Source organism: Arvicanthis niloticus, chromosome 29 (genome assembly GCF_011762505.2).
Source record: "Arvicanthis niloticus isolate mArvNil1 chromosome 29, mArvNil1.pat.X, whole genome shotgun sequence".
In the NCBI taxonomy this organism is placed as follows: domain Eukaryota; kingdom Metazoa; phylum Chordata; class Mammalia; order Rodentia; family Muridae; genus Arvicanthis; species Arvicanthis niloticus.
This window is the reverse complement of record NC_133437.1, coordinates 2,235,953-2,256,136: the sequence shown is the minus strand read 5'-3', so window position 1 is coordinate 2,256,136 and position 20,184 is coordinate 2,235,953. Positions and strand designations below refer to the sequence as shown.

The window sequence follows — 20,184 nt, the reverse complement described above, 5'->3', positions numbered from 1 at the left end:
GACAATGTTAACATCATTTCTCATTTTCCTGAGATAATCACTCTCTGAAGTCACAAGCAAATTAATTGCAAGGCATCCACCATACACCAGCAAATGTGGTCATTATTTGTTTGCTATTTCAGATTTTATCCCAATTACCTCATTTCTCACATTTATTTGTGTATAAAATGTTGTGTTAGTTCTTAATTAGGCTTTTAGAGTTTTATACATTTGTTGTTAAAAGAGAACTATACTTACTGTTTTTTCTGTTTTTTTTTTTTGTTTGTTTGTTTGTTTTTTAGGAAGCTCATGCTTGCACTCTAGATGTCCCTGCCTCAGCATCTGAAACGCTGGCATCACAGGTCCACAGCATCACGCAAAGCTAACATATAACACTTTGAACCCACAAAAAACTTTGTTTAAAATGTTGATTCACAGCAGTGAGAAACACACGCAAATTCTTGTTATTGATGATTCCTACAGAATAGTCCTTTTATAGAAGTGCTGTGTGAGGGTTCTAGCTAAATCCTTTATTTGTTTTTAACTCTTTCCTAAATGTTAGTCTGCATGTGTTTGTCAGGCTGGAAATTCTGCAGGAGTGAAGATCATATCTTACTCTATATTACTTAGCTCTATATTCTTTCATACTAATGCAGTGCTTGGTCATGCTAGCATATGCCAGAAAACTTAGTAATGCAGTGCTTGGTCATGCTAGCATATGCCAGAAACCTTAGTACTTCAGAAGCCAAAGCAAAGGATCCTAAGTTCTAGACTAGCCTGGGACTTATAGGGAGGCTTCACAAAACTTAACAAGCTAGCTAAATGCCAGGCGTTCCAGCACTTGGCAGGAGAGGTGAGAGGATTCCTTCAAGTTCAAGGTCATTCTGACCCACACAGAAAATTCTAGGCTAGCCTGAGCAACACAGAGAGGTCACAACTGAAAAAAGTCAAACCCAAACAAAACAAAACAAACCCAGAAAACACCATAAAACCAAGAAGCAAGCAGAATAATAACTTATTAATATGTCAACGAGGCACTTTTATAGTTTGTGAAACAACTGTTATGTCAATTGTATCAACAGCTAACTGCATTAAACACTGAGTGAACTTTCCAGAAACACTCTTTGAGAGCTCTCCAGTACATGGGAAGAGTTTTTCACCTGCAGTATGGCCTGCCTCTACCAACTGTTTGCCCTTAGAAATGTTCAATTTCATAAAGTTATGTAGACTAGCTTCCCAAACTCCACGGGAACAGACATCCTTGGAAGTCACTTGCTTCACTTGCACTATGTTAAGAGGAAGAGAGAACAGTGCTGCTTTTCATAAAGCTTACGTGACTATAAAGACGCAGCCTTTGGAAACTGGTACACTGCATTGTCATTTTCCTCTGAATAGTCTACCTTAAAGATCTGAAGTTACATGTAGGTGCTCTATGTATGCATTAGACGCATGAAGACAAACTGGCTGACCCACACTAGAGAATAAATGAGGGTATTTTCATTTGTCCACAGTTCCTAACATTCAGGAACTCAGCAATCAGAACCAACTGCTCCCTGACAGAAAACACTTTCAGTGAGCATCAGATTTCCTGTGTGCCCTTTCCCACTATGGGAAAAGTGTAGGTGCCTCTCAGACATAGTTTCCATTTTCTCCTATGAAAGCTACTGCTTAGCTGTAGAAATAAAACCCAAATAATCAATGACTTAGAATTCCATACTGCCATACTTTAATGTTTCAGTCTGTATTTATATAGATGGTAACATCAACCCAACAGAACATGTTCAAACAAAAAAGCAGATAGGCTTAAACGCTAATCTGCCAAGATCTAAATTCTGACTCTCTATAGATATTACCGAAGGAGGTGGGGGATCCTATAATTAGCAACTAGGACTATCATAACCATGCAGACTTAGCATAACTTCACCAGGCAAACAAGGGCTATATGTAACACTTTTAGAAGGATACTTTACCAATGTTTCAAATTTGCTTACATATGGCACTATCATGACAGTTAACGCATATTTCCAATTACATTTGATATAAGAAGACAAACATCTATCACTAAGAAACAGTTATCTTTTGTGGGAATTCTAAATTTAAACCTTTCAATTTAAAACCCTAAGCACTTTCCACACTGGAAAGCTCTACAAGCATGCTTCTGAAGGGTTGTAAATGCAATCAGCACAGGCAATGTTAACTTATCGTGGCTCTGAAGAACAACAGAGGAGCACTGTATAGAAGACCCTCACAGTTATGGCTCTGCGGACTCCCTGTGGGCTGTGCCAACCCACTCTCTCTCCTGTAATGAGTCTTTGTTTTTACTAAGTCCCAAAGGGCTGGGGCGAGCTCTGTAAATGGAAGGGGGAAGGGTAGAGAGAATGCAGCTGCAGGCTCTAAAACAATGCTGAGTCCATAATTTTGTTCCCAGGGGAATAATAAAAAGGGTAGGGTGTTGATGAGACAGACACAGAACAAGCAAGGTAGGGCCAGGCATTTTAGTCTCTCAGTCTACAGTGCCTCTAAGCCCCATTCACTATACAAACACAATCACTGTAATTGGGCTGAAAGCTTACCTGTTACAATTCAAACACATGTTGAGAGTTAAACCATTTTATAGTCATTTTATAACTAAATTACCTTTGGCAGCAAACTATACTCGGGCAAGGGATACAGTGCTATGGCAAAGATAAGTAGTAGGAAGAAGGCTGGACATGTGGGCTCAAGGAGAGGTGTGCAGAGAGGTAAGGGACTTGCAAAAGAAAGTCCAGTGTCTCAACTATAAATTGCTTGCCCAGGACCTAGGGTAAGAAACAGAGCACAGAAGCCCATGCCTGTGCTAAACTGCACGTGGGAATCAGAGTCAGAGTTTGGTAGTCCTAAGTGTTCACTCCCTGTCACGTGGTTGTTGTGTCTAACTTGTGCCTCCTAAGAAAATGTCCTTTATTTACCTTTTCTGAGCCTGAGATCTCAAACAAGGTAGAGAAAGCTAGGGGAAGCAGCAGTCCCCGAACAGGGGAAGCAGCAGACCCCGAACAGTACTACCCCACTCCAGATCCAAGAAGTACGGCTCACACCTCACGTTCCTGCCTGAAAAGCCAGCGCCCACCAGGGTTCTAGGATTCTGGCCTCTTTGGGTCTTCCCTTCAAATGTTACTGATGTCATTAAAAACTGCAGAAAACTCCAAGAGCTTTAAATAAACAATTGAACTAACCCCTCAGATATAAAATGAGATGAGGTTAGTAATCACCACCTAAAAAGCTACACAAGAAAATCCAGAAGAATGTGCCTTTCTGTTAGGACCCCATCCATGAACACAGTTACTGAGGAGGAAGAAAGAACTGCATTGTAAAGCTGTCAAGTAGAAGCAGAGCTGACATTCACAGAAACATCTCCTTCAAGTTAGCATTATACAAAAGATTTAGAAATACTGTACTCTTAGTCCAATGGATGATGTATTAATCTGGCTCCACAGATTTTCAAGTTTTAAGGTTTAAAAAAACTGTTTACTCACATAGGCACATTTTTATATTTCTGATGTTACAAAAAGTCACAAGGATGTAGATTTACAATGATCAAGCTTATGATCTTCCTTGGGCTTGCCTTTTCTCCAAAGCCCTAAACTGCACTTACAGGTAATCCAAATGGCCATGCGACATAGGTAGCATAGAGGATATAAACACTTACTAATTCAAGCAAGGAAGCAAAATAAACAACTATTTAGTTTCTTAATGTTAAATATTAATAGTAACAATTAAAAAATAATACTAGGGATGGAAAGGTGACTCAGCAGTTAGGAGCTCTTGCAGCTTTTGCAGACAGCCCAGGTTCCATTCCGCCCACAACCGTCCATCTATAACTCTAGCTCCCTCTTCTTAACTCTGAGTGTACCAGGCATGCGTGTGATACACACACACACACACACACACACACACACACACACACACACACACACACGCAAAGCATTCACACACATAAAATTAATAACTTTAAGAAAATTTAATAGCTACACCAGCGCTACTCCTATAAAGTTAATTATCTATTATAAACACAAAAGTCACAGGTCCATTTAATTAAAAGTTCTATATAATGCTTGTTGGTTTTGGTGTTGGTGACTGGATTCAGGGTCCTTTCCACACGACCTCCAAACTACACTGCCTAGTATAGACTAAAGCAGACATACAAAAGTGCCTGTGCCAGCAAAGCTTACTTTCTATTTATATATTTCATTTCCTACTGTGTAAAATTAAAAGATTTAACACACAGCTACCTTTTATTAACAGGAACAATTGTAGTCATAACTTGCATGAAATCAATCCTTTGCTTAGCTGTTGTAAATGCAATATATTTCCATAAAACTGTGATGTTTAATCTTCAATGAAAGGGTTCAAATGCACAATCATTCATGATTTGCAAAAAACTGTTTTTTTTCACATAAAGACAATTCAAACAAACATCTTAAATTTGACAGAAAATCTCATTTAGTTATGAAGCTCGCAAAATATTTGACTGATTATATAAGAGAGTAAGATGAAAGCAAAAGTTTAAAGCTTTATGGTATTTAATACAATTATATTTTTTCCCCCTAAATTGAGAGTACTCACCCCTTGGAGTCCTTGAAACTGAATTGAAGGTCGAAAAGGAATTAAATTCTATAAAAAAAAGAAAAACAGGTAAACTTTAGTTAGACTGTCTTAGGTTTTTACTGCTGTGAATAGACACCATGACCAAGATAAGTCTTATAAAGAACAGCATTTAATTGGGGCTGGCTTACAGGTTCAGAGGTTCAGTCCATTATCAAGGCAGGAGCATGGCAGCACCTAGACAGGCATGATGCAGGAGAAGCTGAGAGTTCTATATTTACATATGAAGGCTGCCAGCAGAATACTGGCTTCTAAGGCAGCTAGGATGAGGGTCTTAAGCCAATGCCCACAGTGACACCTACTCCAACAAGGCCAAACCTCCTAATAGTGCCACTCCCTGGGCCAAGCATATACAAACCATCACATTCTACTACCTGACCCCCATAGGCTTGTCCAAATACATGAGTCTATGGGGACCATACCTAAACATAGCATAATGCAAAATACATTTAGTCCAACTTCCAAAGTCTCCAGAGTCTATAGCAGCCTCAATAATGTTAAAAGTTCAAAGTTCAAAGTCTCTTCTGAGATCCATCCAATCACTTAACTGTAATTCCAAAATCAAGACAGAAAACCAGCTGGACAAACTCCAAACTGTGCATCTCCATGTCTGATATCAAAGCAGTTTTCAGATCTCCAACTCCCTTTTCATCTTTTTTGACTGCAACAAACTTCTTTTCCTGGGCTGGTTCCACTCCCTGTTAGCAGCTTTCCTCATTTAATTGGGGGCTGGCTTACAGGCTCAGACATTCAGTCCATTATTATAAAGCTTCTTGTTCCAATGTCTGAGATCCACACATGATCTTCTGGGCTCCTCCAAAGGGCATCACTTCTCCAGCTCTGCCCCCTCTATAGCACTCTAACCTCAGGTTGAGCCACTCCACTGATGCTGCTTTTCTTGGTGATCATTCCATGGTACTGGCATCTCCAATACACTGGGGTCTTCTGCTGGAACTAGACTTCACCAATAGCCTCTCATAGGCTGTCTGCATGGTGCTAAGACTCAAATCCTTTATGTGACCCCTTCAGCCCCGGGCAGTCAACTACAACTGAAGCTGCACTTTCACCATTGGCCTTCCATGGCCTCTCACAGTGCCAACACTCAGGTATTCTTCATGACCCCTTCATGCCTTCAAAACCAGTACCACCTGGATGACACACATTATCAAGTATTGCTGTAGCATGAGGTACAACCTTGGTTATCTCCGGAACACAGATTCTTTGTACTCTCAGAAAACACTTCCCAGAACATTTCACCTCAGTGATGATGGTCTCTTCTTCAGTCACTGCTAATTTCTTAGCTCCAGCTCATCAGAATCAATTGTTCCAGTAGTCCCTTCTATTTTTCACTCTAAAGCCAGAGCCACATGGCTGAAGTGGCTGAGTTCTGCTGCTTGCAGTAGCTGGAACATAGGTCCCTTGTTCTATTTCATTATCACAAGCTTTCTGTTTTCCTTCAGTACCTAAGCTCGACTGTTCTGGATTTTGATCTGTAGATTGGCCCTGAACTCAGAGATCTGTACGCCTTTCTCCTAGGATTAAAGATATGTACCACCATGCCTGAATCTAAATTTAGCTGGGTAGGATCTTGCCCCAAAGCCCTACTCCCTTAATCTGCTATCTCCTAGAACATAGGACTTGGCTCTATTTCATTCCCTGGTGCCCCTTTAATACTCAAACCATATATTTTATATTTTTTCCGTTCTAAGATTGCTACACTTGTTCAAAATGCACTTCATGAGACTTAACCACAGAACAAAGTCTTTGCTGGGCTTTTTTTGAGGCTTCGTCAATGCAATTAATATAAATCTCTTTACCTTAGCCTCGGTAGACTCTTCATACAAGGGCAAAAAGCAGCCATATTCTTCACCAAAATCCCACAAAAACAGTCTCTAGGCCACATTCTGAAATTCTTCTCTGAAATCTCTTGGGCCAGCTCTGCACAATTCAAATCACTCACAGCAACAAAGTCTTCCATATTCCTACTAGGAGAGCTCATTAAGCCCCACTTAAAACATTCCCTGGTTTTCCAAATCCAAAGTCCCCAATTTTACACTTTTCCAAACAAAAGCATGGTTAAGCCTAGCACAGCAATATCCAGCTTCTGTCTTAGTTAGGTTTTTACTGCTGTGAATAGACACCATGACGAAGGTAAGTCTTATAAAGGACAGCGTTTAATTGGGGCTGGCTTGCAGGTTCAGAGATTCAGTCCATTATCATCAACGTCAGAGCATTCCCAGGATCATTATCCATTCATAAATAATAATACCACTTTATTTTCGATTCTACCTGTTAGATTTTAGATTCACACTGTTAGATCTAAGCTGGTTATTTAACCTTAGACTTAGGGACAGAATCAAAAGGCTTACTGGTAACAAGTTCATTTCTTAGTGGAGTTAAAGAAATGTTCTTTAAGAAGGAAAAATTAAAAGGTAATGGTCAATTTGACCGGAGTGGTCAATGCTGACTCATTGTAATCCATGGGCTTTTATGAAAAGAAGTTCAGGTTACATTTCTTTCATGGGGGAATCTCAGCCCAAACTATCTTCCATGGCTAAACTTACTCTTCCTGAAGTAAACCATGTGTGCAGAGCCTGTGGAGGCCTTCTTCATGTGGAATTAGGGTGGCCTTCCACAGTAGGGCAGAGTTCTCAACATTTCCATCAGCCCAGCCTTCTCAACTCTCATCAGAGCACTCAGCTTTTCCCTGGAGGCTGCTCAGAGCTGGCTCCTGGACTCCAGCTCACAGTTTCAGCTTACCACTGGTACTCAAAGTCTCCATCAAGTTCAGCAACTCTTCCGTGCCATTTAAATGCAAACTACTTTCAAATTGCTGACTTTTCTACTCCATATTACCTCTCCCTTGTGCTAAGAGATGCCAGCCCTTATTTCAAAACCTAGTACCTGCCCTTTGCTCATTCTACATCAGCCCCACCCTGGAGGCCTTCTATACTTATAGGATGACAACTGGGCCTCATTTCCATTCCTCAGCTGTCTTTCCAAAGAAGGCTACTTATTACTGCTTACAGAACAGTCTTCATTAGAAACCCAGCGACAGCAAAGTTCACTTATTGACAAGCACTAACGTAACTCCCTGACCAACCTCTACTTGCAATTTGAGTCTCACAAACTCAGAATTAACTTACAATTTCCTCTCATTCTACCACATCACATTCTGTTAGTCAATTGCTTTCAATTAGAATCACAGAATTCCAAATACAGAAGACTTAGAAATCCCATAGTTAATCCCTAATCCTTGTGTTCCATTAATAACTAAGCTGGTAACAACCTCGGACTTGGTTTATTTCATCCTGTTATCTTTCTCATCCTACCCGATCCTACGCATACATCTGGAACATATGAGAGTGTGGAGGCCTAATCCTCTAATGTCAGAGTTCACATTCTAGAGGGAAACACTCGAGAAAGATCAAGCGCTAGGTTAAGTTTACTAGGAAGCTAAGTAAGAATTCCAAGGAAGTTTAGACTACAACTTAGTACACATACTAGGAAAGCCTAGGAGACTATGAGAAAGGTAGATCTTGACTAAGTGATTAGAAAAAACTACACTTATGGGAAAAACTTTCTTTAGGAAAAAGCAAAGGTCACTCTATGGGCAGAGGGTAGGTTTGCAGTACAGAGTTCTGATATACATGAAACAAAATGAAGGACAGAAACAAGAGCCGGCGATTCTTGCCTAAGCTATCCTGTCCTTGGCATCTGTTTTTCATTTCTGTCACCCATAGTAGGGAAGACAGTTTAAATTTTAGACTTTAAGATCTCTGCTCAGAAAGTTTATCAACATGTTAAATAACCTATCCCAACCTTCCTTAATCTCTTAATGATGATCCTTAAACCTTGCCTTCAATGTGATAAACAATTAAAGGCTCTTACAATTTTCTGAATAAGAACATGATCTGGAAAAAAAAAAAAAATCAACGCTGTTGAGCCTGATATAGCTGTCCCCTGAGTGGCTTTGCCAGAGACTGACCAATACAGATGTGGATGCTCGCAGCTAACCATCAGACTGAGCACGGGGACCTCAATGGAAGAGTTAGGGGAAGAAGTGAAGGAGCTGAAGGGGTTGGCAACCTCATGGGAAGAACAACAATATCAACTAACCAGACCCTCCCCTCTCAAGCTCCTAAGGACTAAATCACCAACCAAAGAGTACACATGAAGAGATCTGTGTACCATGGTTTTAGCTGCATATGTAGCAGAGGACTGCCTTATGTGACATCAATGGGAAGGGAATCCCTTGGTCCTGTGGAGGCTTGATGACCCAGTGTAGGGAAATGTTAGGGCCGTGAGAGGGTAGATGGGCGGGGAGCACCAGCATAGAAGCAAGGGGGAGTGGGGATGGGACAAGGGGTTTGCAGAGGGGAAATCGGGAAGGGGGATAACATTTGAAATGTAAATAAATAAAATAACCAATAAAAAACATAGTTTGCCGAAGGGGTTAAGACTCACAGGTTAAGAACCATTTCTCTAGAGTTTCACTGAGCGTCATTTGAGCAATAAGCAAGACAGTGACACGATGTCCACATCTAACCAAGAAGCACAGGGCAGACTGGAAACAGCAAGGACATGGACTTTTGATGCCTTTTTAGCCAAAAGATTCTATCAGCCTCTTAGTAATTTCACTGATTTTACCTCAATGTATTTTACCTAGTGAGTCAACCCAATCTCAGATGGGAGAGAAACACCTCTTTTTACAGATTTAAGAGTACCAAGACTAAACATTTTAAGTGGCAACTTCTTTTTAGCTACTGCAGCACTAAAAAGAAATAACGAAAACAGAAGTAAGAAGAGGGGAAAAAAAAAAAGCCCAAATCTATATAACTCAGTCCTTCTTTTGAAGTAGAGCTTTGGAAAAGCTATAGTTATTTCACACAGGCCAAATTAAAAAAAACAACAAACAAACAAACAAACAAAACTGCCCCAAATCTTAGGGTTTCAAACAGCTCTTACGTGAACATGGACTACAAGAGTCTGAGCTGAAAAAACCAAAAGTTAGTTACCGTGACCCAACCCTTTAACCAGCAATATTTGAAGTATAATTCCATCATTTCCCCCCCAGGAACCTAATGTGGGCTTTGTAACTGTATAATAAGCTTAATACCAAATATAACTTGCAAATAAAGGCAAATAAGACCTTGTCCCCAGGAATCATTACAGCTGGAATAGAGGTAGTAAAATAGTACAAGGTTATTAAAAGTTCTGCAGCAGCGAAGTCACAACGGGGGGGGGGGGGGAATTGTATGAACTGGCACAGGGAAAGTGTGTGATCATATTCAATGTATTTAAAAAAAAAAAAAAAAAAAAAAAAAAAAAAAAAAAAACCACTCTGGGAGCTGGATCTCAGAGGCTATGGGGAAAATAGTGGAAACTCAGATGGCAGCTGCTAGTCCAGGAAGTAGTCTTGAAGATCGAAGGCAGGGCTACAACTAGAATGATGATAATGATAATGGAGTTACAGTCTTGATATTTTAAGACTGACAAGACCTGATGGTAGAACAAACGTCCCAAGAGTAGAAACAAATCAAGGGCTATGAGTTAGCTCTAGACAACTGGAAAATGTGGTCATTAACTGAAATGGGGCTCACATTCTGGTGATACCAGATCAAGAAGTGAAACCAAGACAGAAAGGGAAGATGACTGGGTGGTGAAAAAAATCTAAAATTAATTATGTGAATATACAAATTGTCAAACAGTAGAAGAGTTATATTTGATTACAAGTTTGAGGTGCCTATTAAATGTTGGAATATATGATCTTTTAAAACTGCCTATCTCCCTAAAGCTGTAGCCTGACTGTGGTATCTATTCCCCAACAGGGCTCCCTTGCCTTGGACTCAGTGGGAGGAGATGCTCAGAGGAGAAGGACTCTGTGAGGGGGATAAGGATGCACATTTTAGATGTAAATAAATATCTAAAGTTGAATAGGCCTTTTTTCTTTTTTTTAAGACAGGTTTTCAGAATGTAGCACTAGCAGACCTGGAACTCACTATGTAGCCCAGGATGGCCAGGATAACAAGGAAATGTTATTTTTATCGCTATAGTTAGTTTTGAGATGAAGAACTTGCTCTGTAGATAAGGTTGGAGTCAGGTTTGTGTTGATCTTTTTACCTGCCTTCTTGTGTGCTGGGATTATAGGCAAAAGCTACCACACCCACTTTGAAAAGGTATGATCTGGAGATAAACATTAGCAATTCATTAGCTGGTTATTTAAATCCTCAGAACTACACGAACTCACCTAGAGAGTGACTAGACAGGAGAGCTGGCACCTGTGACAACATGCAGAGATGATCTAAGGAATGAGCTGTCAGCAGAAGACAGAGGCAAGAGGAAGTGAGATCCTGGACGATTTATAATACAGAGATATGGTACGTGGAATGAAATATCTGTGTTCTCAGACTGCCTTGACTATGGGACTGTAGGGATGGACATGTCTGGAAGTGATACCTGGATGGGTACAGTCTCAGGAACATGGTAAAGACGGTGGGCTTAGCAGACAGCAAGGGAAAACACTTTTTCAAACATACACCCTTCTCCCTTTAACATGGAAGTGTGTGTGTGTTTCCACATGTTTACTTAACTTCTTTTAAGTGACTGGGCTATCTACTTAGTTTGTATTTTCAGTAACTCAGTTCTATGCCTGGGCAGGTCCGAAGATAAATAAAAATGTTTACAGAATGAATACACACACACACACACAGACACACACACACACAGACACACACACACACAGACACACACACACACAGACACACACACACACACACAGACACACACACACACAGACACACAGACACACATACACACACACACACACATACACACACATGGGTCCCTTTCCTGGTCTCTTGAGGCAACAATGGTACTGTTACCTAAAGACACACACAGGACCAGGTGGTGGTGGCGGCACACGCCTTTAATCCCAGCACTTGGGAGGCAGAGGCAGGCGAGGCCAGCCTGGTCTACAGAGTGAGTTCCAGGACAGCCAGGGCTACACAGAGAAACCCTGTCTCGAAAAAAACAAAAACAAAAACAAAAACAAACAAACAAACAAAAAACCACACACACACACACAGGCTAGAAAGCTCACTGAGTAAAGGTGCTTGCCACCAAACCTGACAGCCTAGATCTGATCCCCAGGACCCTTACAGTAAAAGGAAAACACTGATTCACAGCATAAGGTGTTCCCTGATCTCCACATGTGTGTTGTACCACACTCTCATCCACACATGCACAGGCAAGCATACAATAAATAGATATAATAAAAATGTGAAGGCTATGCTAACAGTTCAGTGCCCAGATAAGCATATTCAAGTCTCTAGACCAGTGAGTGGTTTTCAGCCTATGGGTTGAGAAGCCCTAGGGTGTGCCAAACACCATCAGAAAACACAGTTGTTTATATTATGATTCATAACAGTAGCAAAATTACAGTTCTAAAGTGACAACAGAAATAATTGTATCATTAGGGGTCACCACAGCACAAGGAACTGCATTTCAAGGTCTCATCATTAATAAGGTTGAGAACCACTGCTCTAGGCCAATCTTAGAAGAAAAAGTTCAAGTTTGTTTGCTGTTGAGTGACAGTCCTCAAGCTGAGGTTACCTTCATTAATCAAGCACACTCAAATCAGTTCAGGATAGTATTTAACTCTGAGACAAGCAACTAAGCGCCTCTCTCTCTCTCTCTCTCTCTCTCTCTCTCTCTCTCTCTCTCTCTCTCTCTCTCTCTCTCTCTCTCTCTCCTCTCTCGTTTCTGCAGCTCTGGCTGTCCTAGACTCACCATATACTTCAGGCTGGCCTTGAACTCACAGTGATTCATCTGCCTTTGCCTCCCAAGTGCTAGGATAAAAGGCATGCATCACCACACCTGGCTTCTCATGGACCCAAAATATCTAATCAACCTGGAATTCTTTTGATTACCAAACAAAAGATAGAATGAATTAATTTTCACCAAGAATGGTACTTAGTGCCTTAGTCGCCTCCTGCTTCTATCTCATGCTCCCAACTGGTTTTGATTTTCCCTTTCCTAAGGGTACCCTGACTAGTATCAATGCCAAGAAATTACAAATTGATCCTCCTCCTTTAAAATCTTGCTCATCTCTAATAAGTACCAACAGTAGCCTAGTCTAGACACCACAATCATCTCTGGCTTGCCCCACCATACACCTTCCCAACTCATCTACTTACTTCCAGATTCATATTACAGTCATTTTGAACACCAAGCCTAGAATTTGAAAGCACTGCTCAAAGCACCTTAAATTTCCACCCAGCCTCCCCACAGTAATGAAGAACAAAGTACAAACTACTTGGGAGGGTCGTCAACCTGCTCCAACCTGCTGGTGCTCCCTTAAACCTAGCTATTTGTTTTCCTCCCTCACTGCAAGTTAAAAGGCACTGGTTCTTTCTGCCAATTCTCAGAAACTGCCCCAGCTTTTCTACCACTGTTTCTTACTTACTTTTGACACTCCCTCTGATGGACACATGGTCCCCTGGACCAGCTTCTAGTCACTAAAAATCTTAACACTTAAGTTCTTTACTAACTAAGGCTAATTTCTAAACTAACAACACAAAAGACTCCAGGAAGCAAAGATGTGCATGCAGTCTAATGATGTAGCTACTATGAGACCAGTAGCCAAATGCCCACAGAACAGAGGTCAATGCAAGGTGGTGATCTGACTCGTGAGTTTTTAAGTAGCTTGTAGATTAATATTCTCTAACGACTTCTGTTACATGGCTATACCAATTTGAGAGAGGCTTGGACTGTGATAGCAAAGAACTAGTAGAAACTCTTAAACCAGTTCTTTTTGAAGCTTAAAATTATTCACAAGAGCAGCAGGAATTACAGATGGTAGAAATTTAGGAAACACATTTTTAAAAAAAATGTTAAAAAAATAATAAAACAAAGTTAGCAGTATTGTCTGGTAATGCTAAATTATGCCATGTCTTTTTGCTTTAATTTGGCAGTAGAAACATAGCCATTAATTTGTTATATATATTTCTGCTTAGGAAATGTTCTATACAGCTATGTGGTATGTCAGAGAGTTAAATGCGGGGTTCTATTACATGCTTTCTTTTCTTTACTGTAAAAGCAGAAATCATACTATATTTTAGGGAGATCTTCTCAGTCTACATATACTTGGCCCAAAGTGGCTGGATGATGGTACGAGCTCCAGAACCTATTAATGACAAAGCATAGGTTCACTACAAATTGTTAAAAATGACCCAGTACTGACTTCCTTTTCCTACCATCAACTGCTTGGCAAGTCTTACAGCACAGCTTCTGTAATCTTCCCTGAGTGTGCAGGGGACAAGTGGCAAGGCTGAACCTAGGGACTATCCTTGGTGAGAGTCCCTGAAAGCCATTCCAAGAATTCCATACTACTTTTCAATGATTTTTCTTGAACATGTTCCAACCCTTCACATATGTTCTTTTCCTCTCCTCCCAGTCTGGGTGCCAAGGTTCCTGGCTACCTTTTTAGGCAATCTGGCTACTACTTTTCTTCAGGAAGGAGCACTGAGAACTAGCTGAGTATGTGGGTAAATGTTTTAAGTAGTACAGGAACTGGGGCACAAAGTTATCTTTCCTTGATTAAAAAAAATCAGGCACATGAAGATTAAGTGCTGATTGAAAATGGGTCTAATATAAAAGTAGGTAACACTTCGATTAATCTAGTTATACTTCTGAAGCCAAATAAATGGAGCCTACATCGAACTTCATGGTTTTACTTAATAAGCACATTTGACAGCACTGGTACTGCTGTGGCAGCAAGTCTAGATCCTGAGGTGGCAGCTGGAGAAGAACATCTGGATTTACAAAGTACACTGCTGAAAACTAATAGACATAATTAGTAGGGAGTAAGGAGTAAGAAGCATGGGATACTTTTCTGTGTTGTAAACCACAGTGAATCAATTGCTGAAACACTTATCTGGAAGGAAGCCTGAGGTGTGGCAGCCTGTCCTGGGACCTGTCAAAGCAAGGACTAAAGAAAACAATAGTGGCTCACTACCTGGGGCCACTGCGAAGGACAATGGCATAGAAGGCTGATTTGAGACTCTATGTCTTGATTACAAAGAATATGTCATTTTTTAAATACAGATGAACTCTTCACTCAAAATTAGGTAAAGTACACTTGCAAAAAATTTTGAAACTAGCATTTTTCTAAATGACACTAATCAAAGCAAAATAGTAATAATAAAATGATAGTTTTAAGACAATAGAGGTGACATAGGATCAACTGAGTCCTACAAAGAGGCTACCTGATCTTCAGGGATGGAAAATTAACAGCTGTGCTCCCAAACATAATCATGTTCGACTTTCATGTTATACTTGGGAAAGCATATTTGAGCTCACTACTTTTGAAAAAAAAATTTTGTCAGCTTTTTTTGTTTTGTTTTGAGAGTCAGGGTTTCTCTGTATAGCCCTGGCTAACATGGAACTAGCTCTCTAGTCCAGGCTGGCCTTGCACTCAGAGATCCATCTGCCTCTGCCTCCCAAGTGCTGGGATTAAAGGCGTGTGCCACCACCACCTAGCTACTTTTGAAGATTTTGGCAAGCATTTTTATAAAAGGCTGAAGGAAGAGAGTTACAAGTTTAAGACCTACCTGAGCTACATAGGAAGTTCAAGACCAGTCCTAGTAACTCAGTAAAGTTCTGTCACAAAACAAAACAACAGACAGAAGAAGCAGATTAGCTGCTGCTAGAATATAGCTCAGTTGGTGGCATAGCATCTGCCTAACACAGGAAGCCCTGTGTTAGATACCCAACACTACTTCAAACAGTACTCAGTGCTGCATGGCCTGCAATCCTAGTACTAGGTAGGTGGAAGCAACAGGATCAGAAGTTCAAGGCCATCCTGATCTATATAGTATTTTTTTGAGGCCAGCCTGGAATGCAGAAGATTCTTTTTCCAAAAGAGGTTTGGGCTCTAGTTCAGTGGTAGAAAGAGTGCTTGCCTAGCATATGTGAGGCCCTACGTTTAGTGTGCAGCATTAGAATCTAAAAAAAAAAAGACCAAATTGATGGGCTCAGCAATAACAAACTCTAAAAGCAGTATTTGGAAAATTTTTTTTATCTAAGTATATTGTTAAAATGTCAAAAGAAAAAACAATAAAAATAAGAAAGTCAGCTAAAATATACTTAATTTTATATACAGCTTGACATTTGGGGAAAATATAATAAAGTACTATAAAGCAATTTTTAACCTGGTTCCCTCTCCCAGGTGTGTGAAAAGCGACTGTCAGCAGACATGCCCTTCACCTGTGCCTCTCGGCACCCCCATGCCCATTGACAGTCTTCAGATCTCTTCTCTGAAAATAGAAAAACTTGAATAATGATGGCAAATAAAATTTTGTTATGAAAAGAAGCAAGATTTCAGTATCTCCATCAGATTCTGTTTTGATAAGCCCTGAGAATTTAGTATATTTACTTAATTATTATCTACAGAATTATATAATTTGCCTAAATCATAGCTTACACTTTCCTAACTCTTCTTCTGTGAAGCTTTATGTTACATGGATTATTTAAAAGAGTAAATGAAACAGACAAAATAATATTGGCAAAAATAACTCCTGATGCTCAATATAGAATAAAGTTAACACTTTTGGCCCTTAGAAAGTTCTTAAAAACTCATCATCTCTCCTACCAAGTACCTTACTCTACTAGTACACACATGGCAAGAGCAGTTTTATCTAAGAAATGACAATCATCCCCAGTCCAGAGGATGCGCTGAACCATCCCAAAGCTTTCTCTTATTATCTATCACAAGCTGACAGTCTCAAACAGCAGTTACAATTTAAAGTCATGAGCCCTCTTTCTTTCTTTCTTTCTTTTTTTTTTTTTTTTTTTTTTTTGGTTTTTCGAGACAGGGTTTCTCTGTGTAGCCCTGGCTGTCCTGGAACTCACTCTGTAGACCATGCTGGCCTCGAACTCAGAAATCCGCCTGCTTCTGCCTCCCAAGTGCTGGGATTAAAGGCGTGCGCCACCATCGCCGGGCATGAGCCCTATTTCTTAATGATGGAAAGTAAAAAAGACCAAATAAATACATTTCCACTGGAGAATAAAAGGGTTCAGGCAGATGCCCACTGCTATCTATAAACTGTTACTATGCCAGCCCTGGTCTGGATGAGCCAGGAGAGGTACCCAGGCATGCCCATGGGAGGCTTATGCTACATACTCCAGAGTACCCTGCTTTTTAACTTCTTCTCATTTCCCTACAAGGCTGTCATTTTCACCCTAAGTTAGACTCGATTTCCAAGCCTCTTATCAAGTGTTTCTATTAAAACAAAAACAAAAACCAAAGTATAGCTTAAGTAACCTAACTAAGGACAGGAGCTGGTTAACTGAGAACAAGGCAGTGTCTAAAGAAAGGGCTGAGTCAGCGCGTTCAACCCCACCCACCCGCAGCATGCCACATTTAGAAAAGTGGAGACATGGGGACTGATCCAATGCACTAATTTACATGCCAGAAGTGGAAAATGGGTGATGACAGTAGCAGGGACTAAGGACAATTCAGAACAAAGCCACAGACTCCAGTACTTTTAATTAAAACAAGCAACATTTTAAAAATCTAAGCAAAGAGCTAACAGAGAAACAAGATTTGATATTCTCTGTTAGGTTACTGACATATAAACAGAGGTGAGCTGGGCACTCTAACCTTAATTCCAAGTATGAAAATACCAGACAGAAATAAAGGCCACACAAAGGCAAAACAAACTCCCTTCCAGGGCTCCAGTGAACACTGGGGCCAGGGGGTGGTCTGTCACTTCAGTTATCCTGGGTACCACCTTCTCTTTTCTTCAAGTGGACCTCTTCATCAATTCCCTGAATCACTGTGTGGTGCAATATCCCTGTTTAACTGTATGGTTTGCCTGTCGTTTCCCAAAGGGGCTGAAAGAAAACCCTTCTCCCCAACCCCAGTTCTCGGGCTCTTCTTTCTCTCCTTACATCCCCTGACCTCACTTCTTCCCAATGTCATTTCTTCCTATGACCCTGGAACCCACAACCTTATCTCTCCATCTTGCAGGGCTGAGTTTCTCTGTCAGCCTTGCCCCTCCACCCTCACCCCCCACTCCCCGCCTGCCTGCCTGGCTTTCCCCAGATGGACCTTCCACTTCATGCTGGTGCTGGCTTCTTTCTTGCTTATGAACCTGTCTGGAAAGTAGCTACTAGCCCATTCAGTTTTGTTATTTGCATCTTTGTGTCTTTATTGGTGGCTCTACACTGCTCTCCTAGCCATATGTGAGGTCTTCTCCCTGGGTGGAAGGTATATTTCTCCCTATATTTGCACTCCTCCCTGTTGCCTTCCCCTCAATCTCCACAAAACTTGTCATTATTTTCCACCATATGCTCTGTGCATAACACGTGTCCAATCAATTCTTTGGGAGCCTCTGAGAACTCTGGATCTTTCCTTTTCTGTCATGTGAACTCACATAGTCCCAAGATGTACACAACTGTTTATGCTCTGCTCTGTGTGTATGAATGTGTGTGGGAGCTTCTGGAAGCTCTGCTAGCCCATGGCTCTGCCTCTCAGGACGGCTCTGCCTAAGACTATTTTTCTCTGTATGCATTTAAAGTGCCTGGCACTAGTGGGAGCTCAACAGATGTTAATTCTTTTCTCCACTTTTATCTAAGTATGTGAGGTCCGAGTCGGGTGTCCCTCTGCGCCTGTTTTATGAGACAAATCGGAATATATTCTTTAGTAGGCACTGAACTTCTTGCCAGAAAATCCTGTCGGGTGTAGCTCTGTTTCTTTTCTCTGAAAAAAAAAAAAAAAATGCCCCTGGTTCTCCCATATGGTATAGTCTTTCCCTTAGACAACGTGTCCACTTTCAGCTCCCTACTCCTCCCCCTCCCCGCCTTTACACGTACGGCTTTCTCGTACAAATTTCTTGTTAAATTGTCATTACGGTGCCTTTCTGTGTGAAAGTTACTGTGTTTGAACTTCAGCTATAGGGTATGTAGCTTCTTCCTGTAGTGGTGACAAGAGCTCAGAATTATGGGATGAGGGGGAGATCGCAGGTTTCTCTCTCACACTGGGGCCCAGGAAAAGAGCAGAATCTCATCCAGTCAGCCGTTTGTCTACCCGCAACCTTCAGGCTCGCTCCTCGCCAAAAGAGAGCGAGTCAGCACAGGACGCGGCGCTATGGCGAGCTTCTGAGAATTCCTTTCCCCAGAACCTGCCGTCTTGTTCCAGGCTCTAGTTGTCTTTTGAGTCTCGTGGGTGTCTCTCCCCGCGATGCGGCGTCGGTTTGCGGCCACTCGGTACGCGGTGCGTCTTCGAGAACCCAACCCACAAAGCCGGCGTCCCCGAGTCCCCCAGAGTGCAAGGTGTGTTCCCCCTCCCCCTCCTCGCAGCGCCAGTGCCCCGGCCTTCCCGAGTACACCGTGTACACTCCCGCCTACACTCGGGGTGCTAGTGTCTCCGGGTCCCTGAGCGGACAAGTTGTGTCCTCACCCCCACGGAGCGCCGCTGCCCCTCGCTCAGCCGCTCCGCCATCCCTCGGCGTTTCCCAGACAACTCGGACCCCTCGCGGCCGCCGACCCTCGCTTCTTTACCGGTAGCTGCGCGCGCCCCCTCCGTGGGTAAGGGCGGTCGCCGGACTTCTCTCCCCAGGACCCGGTTCCTCCTCGGGACCAAACAAGCCAGGAACCCCGCGGGCTCCGTCGGAAAGTCCCGCAGCGGCCGCGCTGCCCCGACCAGGCCGACCCCGCCACCAGGGGCCGCCCGCTCGTGCCCTCGACCGTGCCCCGGACCGCGGCGTCGGCGCCCCCCCCGCCCCCCGGGCTGGCCTCGCTCCCCTCGGCGGGTGCCGATGCAGCAGCGGGAGCCAGCGCCCCACCGGCGCGGCGCCAGGCGCCCGGCGCCCGGCAGAAAGCGCAGTGGCCGCCGCCTCCCCGAGCGCTGCCCGGCCGGCCGCTCACCTTGTGGCTCTGGTAGGTCTCCAGCGCCCGGATCGCCGTCTCGGTGAGCTTCACATGCAGCACGGTGATGTTGTCCTGCCCCAGCCGCCCGCATGCCAGCCCGTAGCGCTGCTCCTCCCGCAGCCCCGCAGTCCCCCCCGCCGCCATCTTAAACTCCCCGGGGTGCCACCGCGGACGCCGCTCCGGCTCCAGCCTCCACTGCGGCCGCGGCTGCTCGGGCTCCTGCAGCCACCGCCACAGCTACGGCCATCCCGCTGCTGACGTACTGTCATATACTGCGCGCAGCTAGACCTCGGGCTTCCACCGCTGCGGGCCGCCCCACCCTCGAGGCTTCACCCCGCCCTGGCCTCTGCTCATTGGTCTAAATCCCCAGAGAGCCTCACTCATTGGCTGCCCTTCACCTCGAGGGGGCGGGGCTCAAAGTCGCAGGAGTTTTGCTCTCCGGACGGGACGTCCGACAGAGGAGAGGTTGACGTCGGGGTGACGCGCTGAGTTAATCTTATTTGACGTCATGCCTCGTCTTGGCTCTTCTGCGGCGATTGGCTGGACCGATTTGGGGATCCCCTGCTAATTGGGTGCCAAGATTACTAAGCCTAAATCGGAGCCCCGCCCCTTGAGGGGTAATAGTGAATC

At 42.9% G+C, this 20,184-nt stretch overlaps 1 protein-coding gene across 1 annotated transcript in view; it reads right to left on the bottom strand.

The window, feature by feature from the left end:
- The window catches only part of Ell2 (elongation factor for RNA polymerase II 2), a 62,336-nt gene extending 42,381 nt beyond the window's left edge, over positions 1-19,955 (bottom strand). The window contains exons 1-2 of the mRNA XM_076927009.1: positions 19,552-19,955; positions 4,582-4,629 (exon numbers count right to left, since the gene is read on the bottom strand). Of these exons, the coding sequence (XP_076783124.1) occupies positions 4,582-4,629; positions 19,552-19,698 (195 nt within the window). The 5' untranslated portion in view covers positions 19,699-19,955. The remainder of the gene's footprint in view (positions 1-4,581; positions 4,630-19,551) is intronic.
- Between the last annotated feature and the right edge of the window lie 229 nt (positions 19,956-20,184).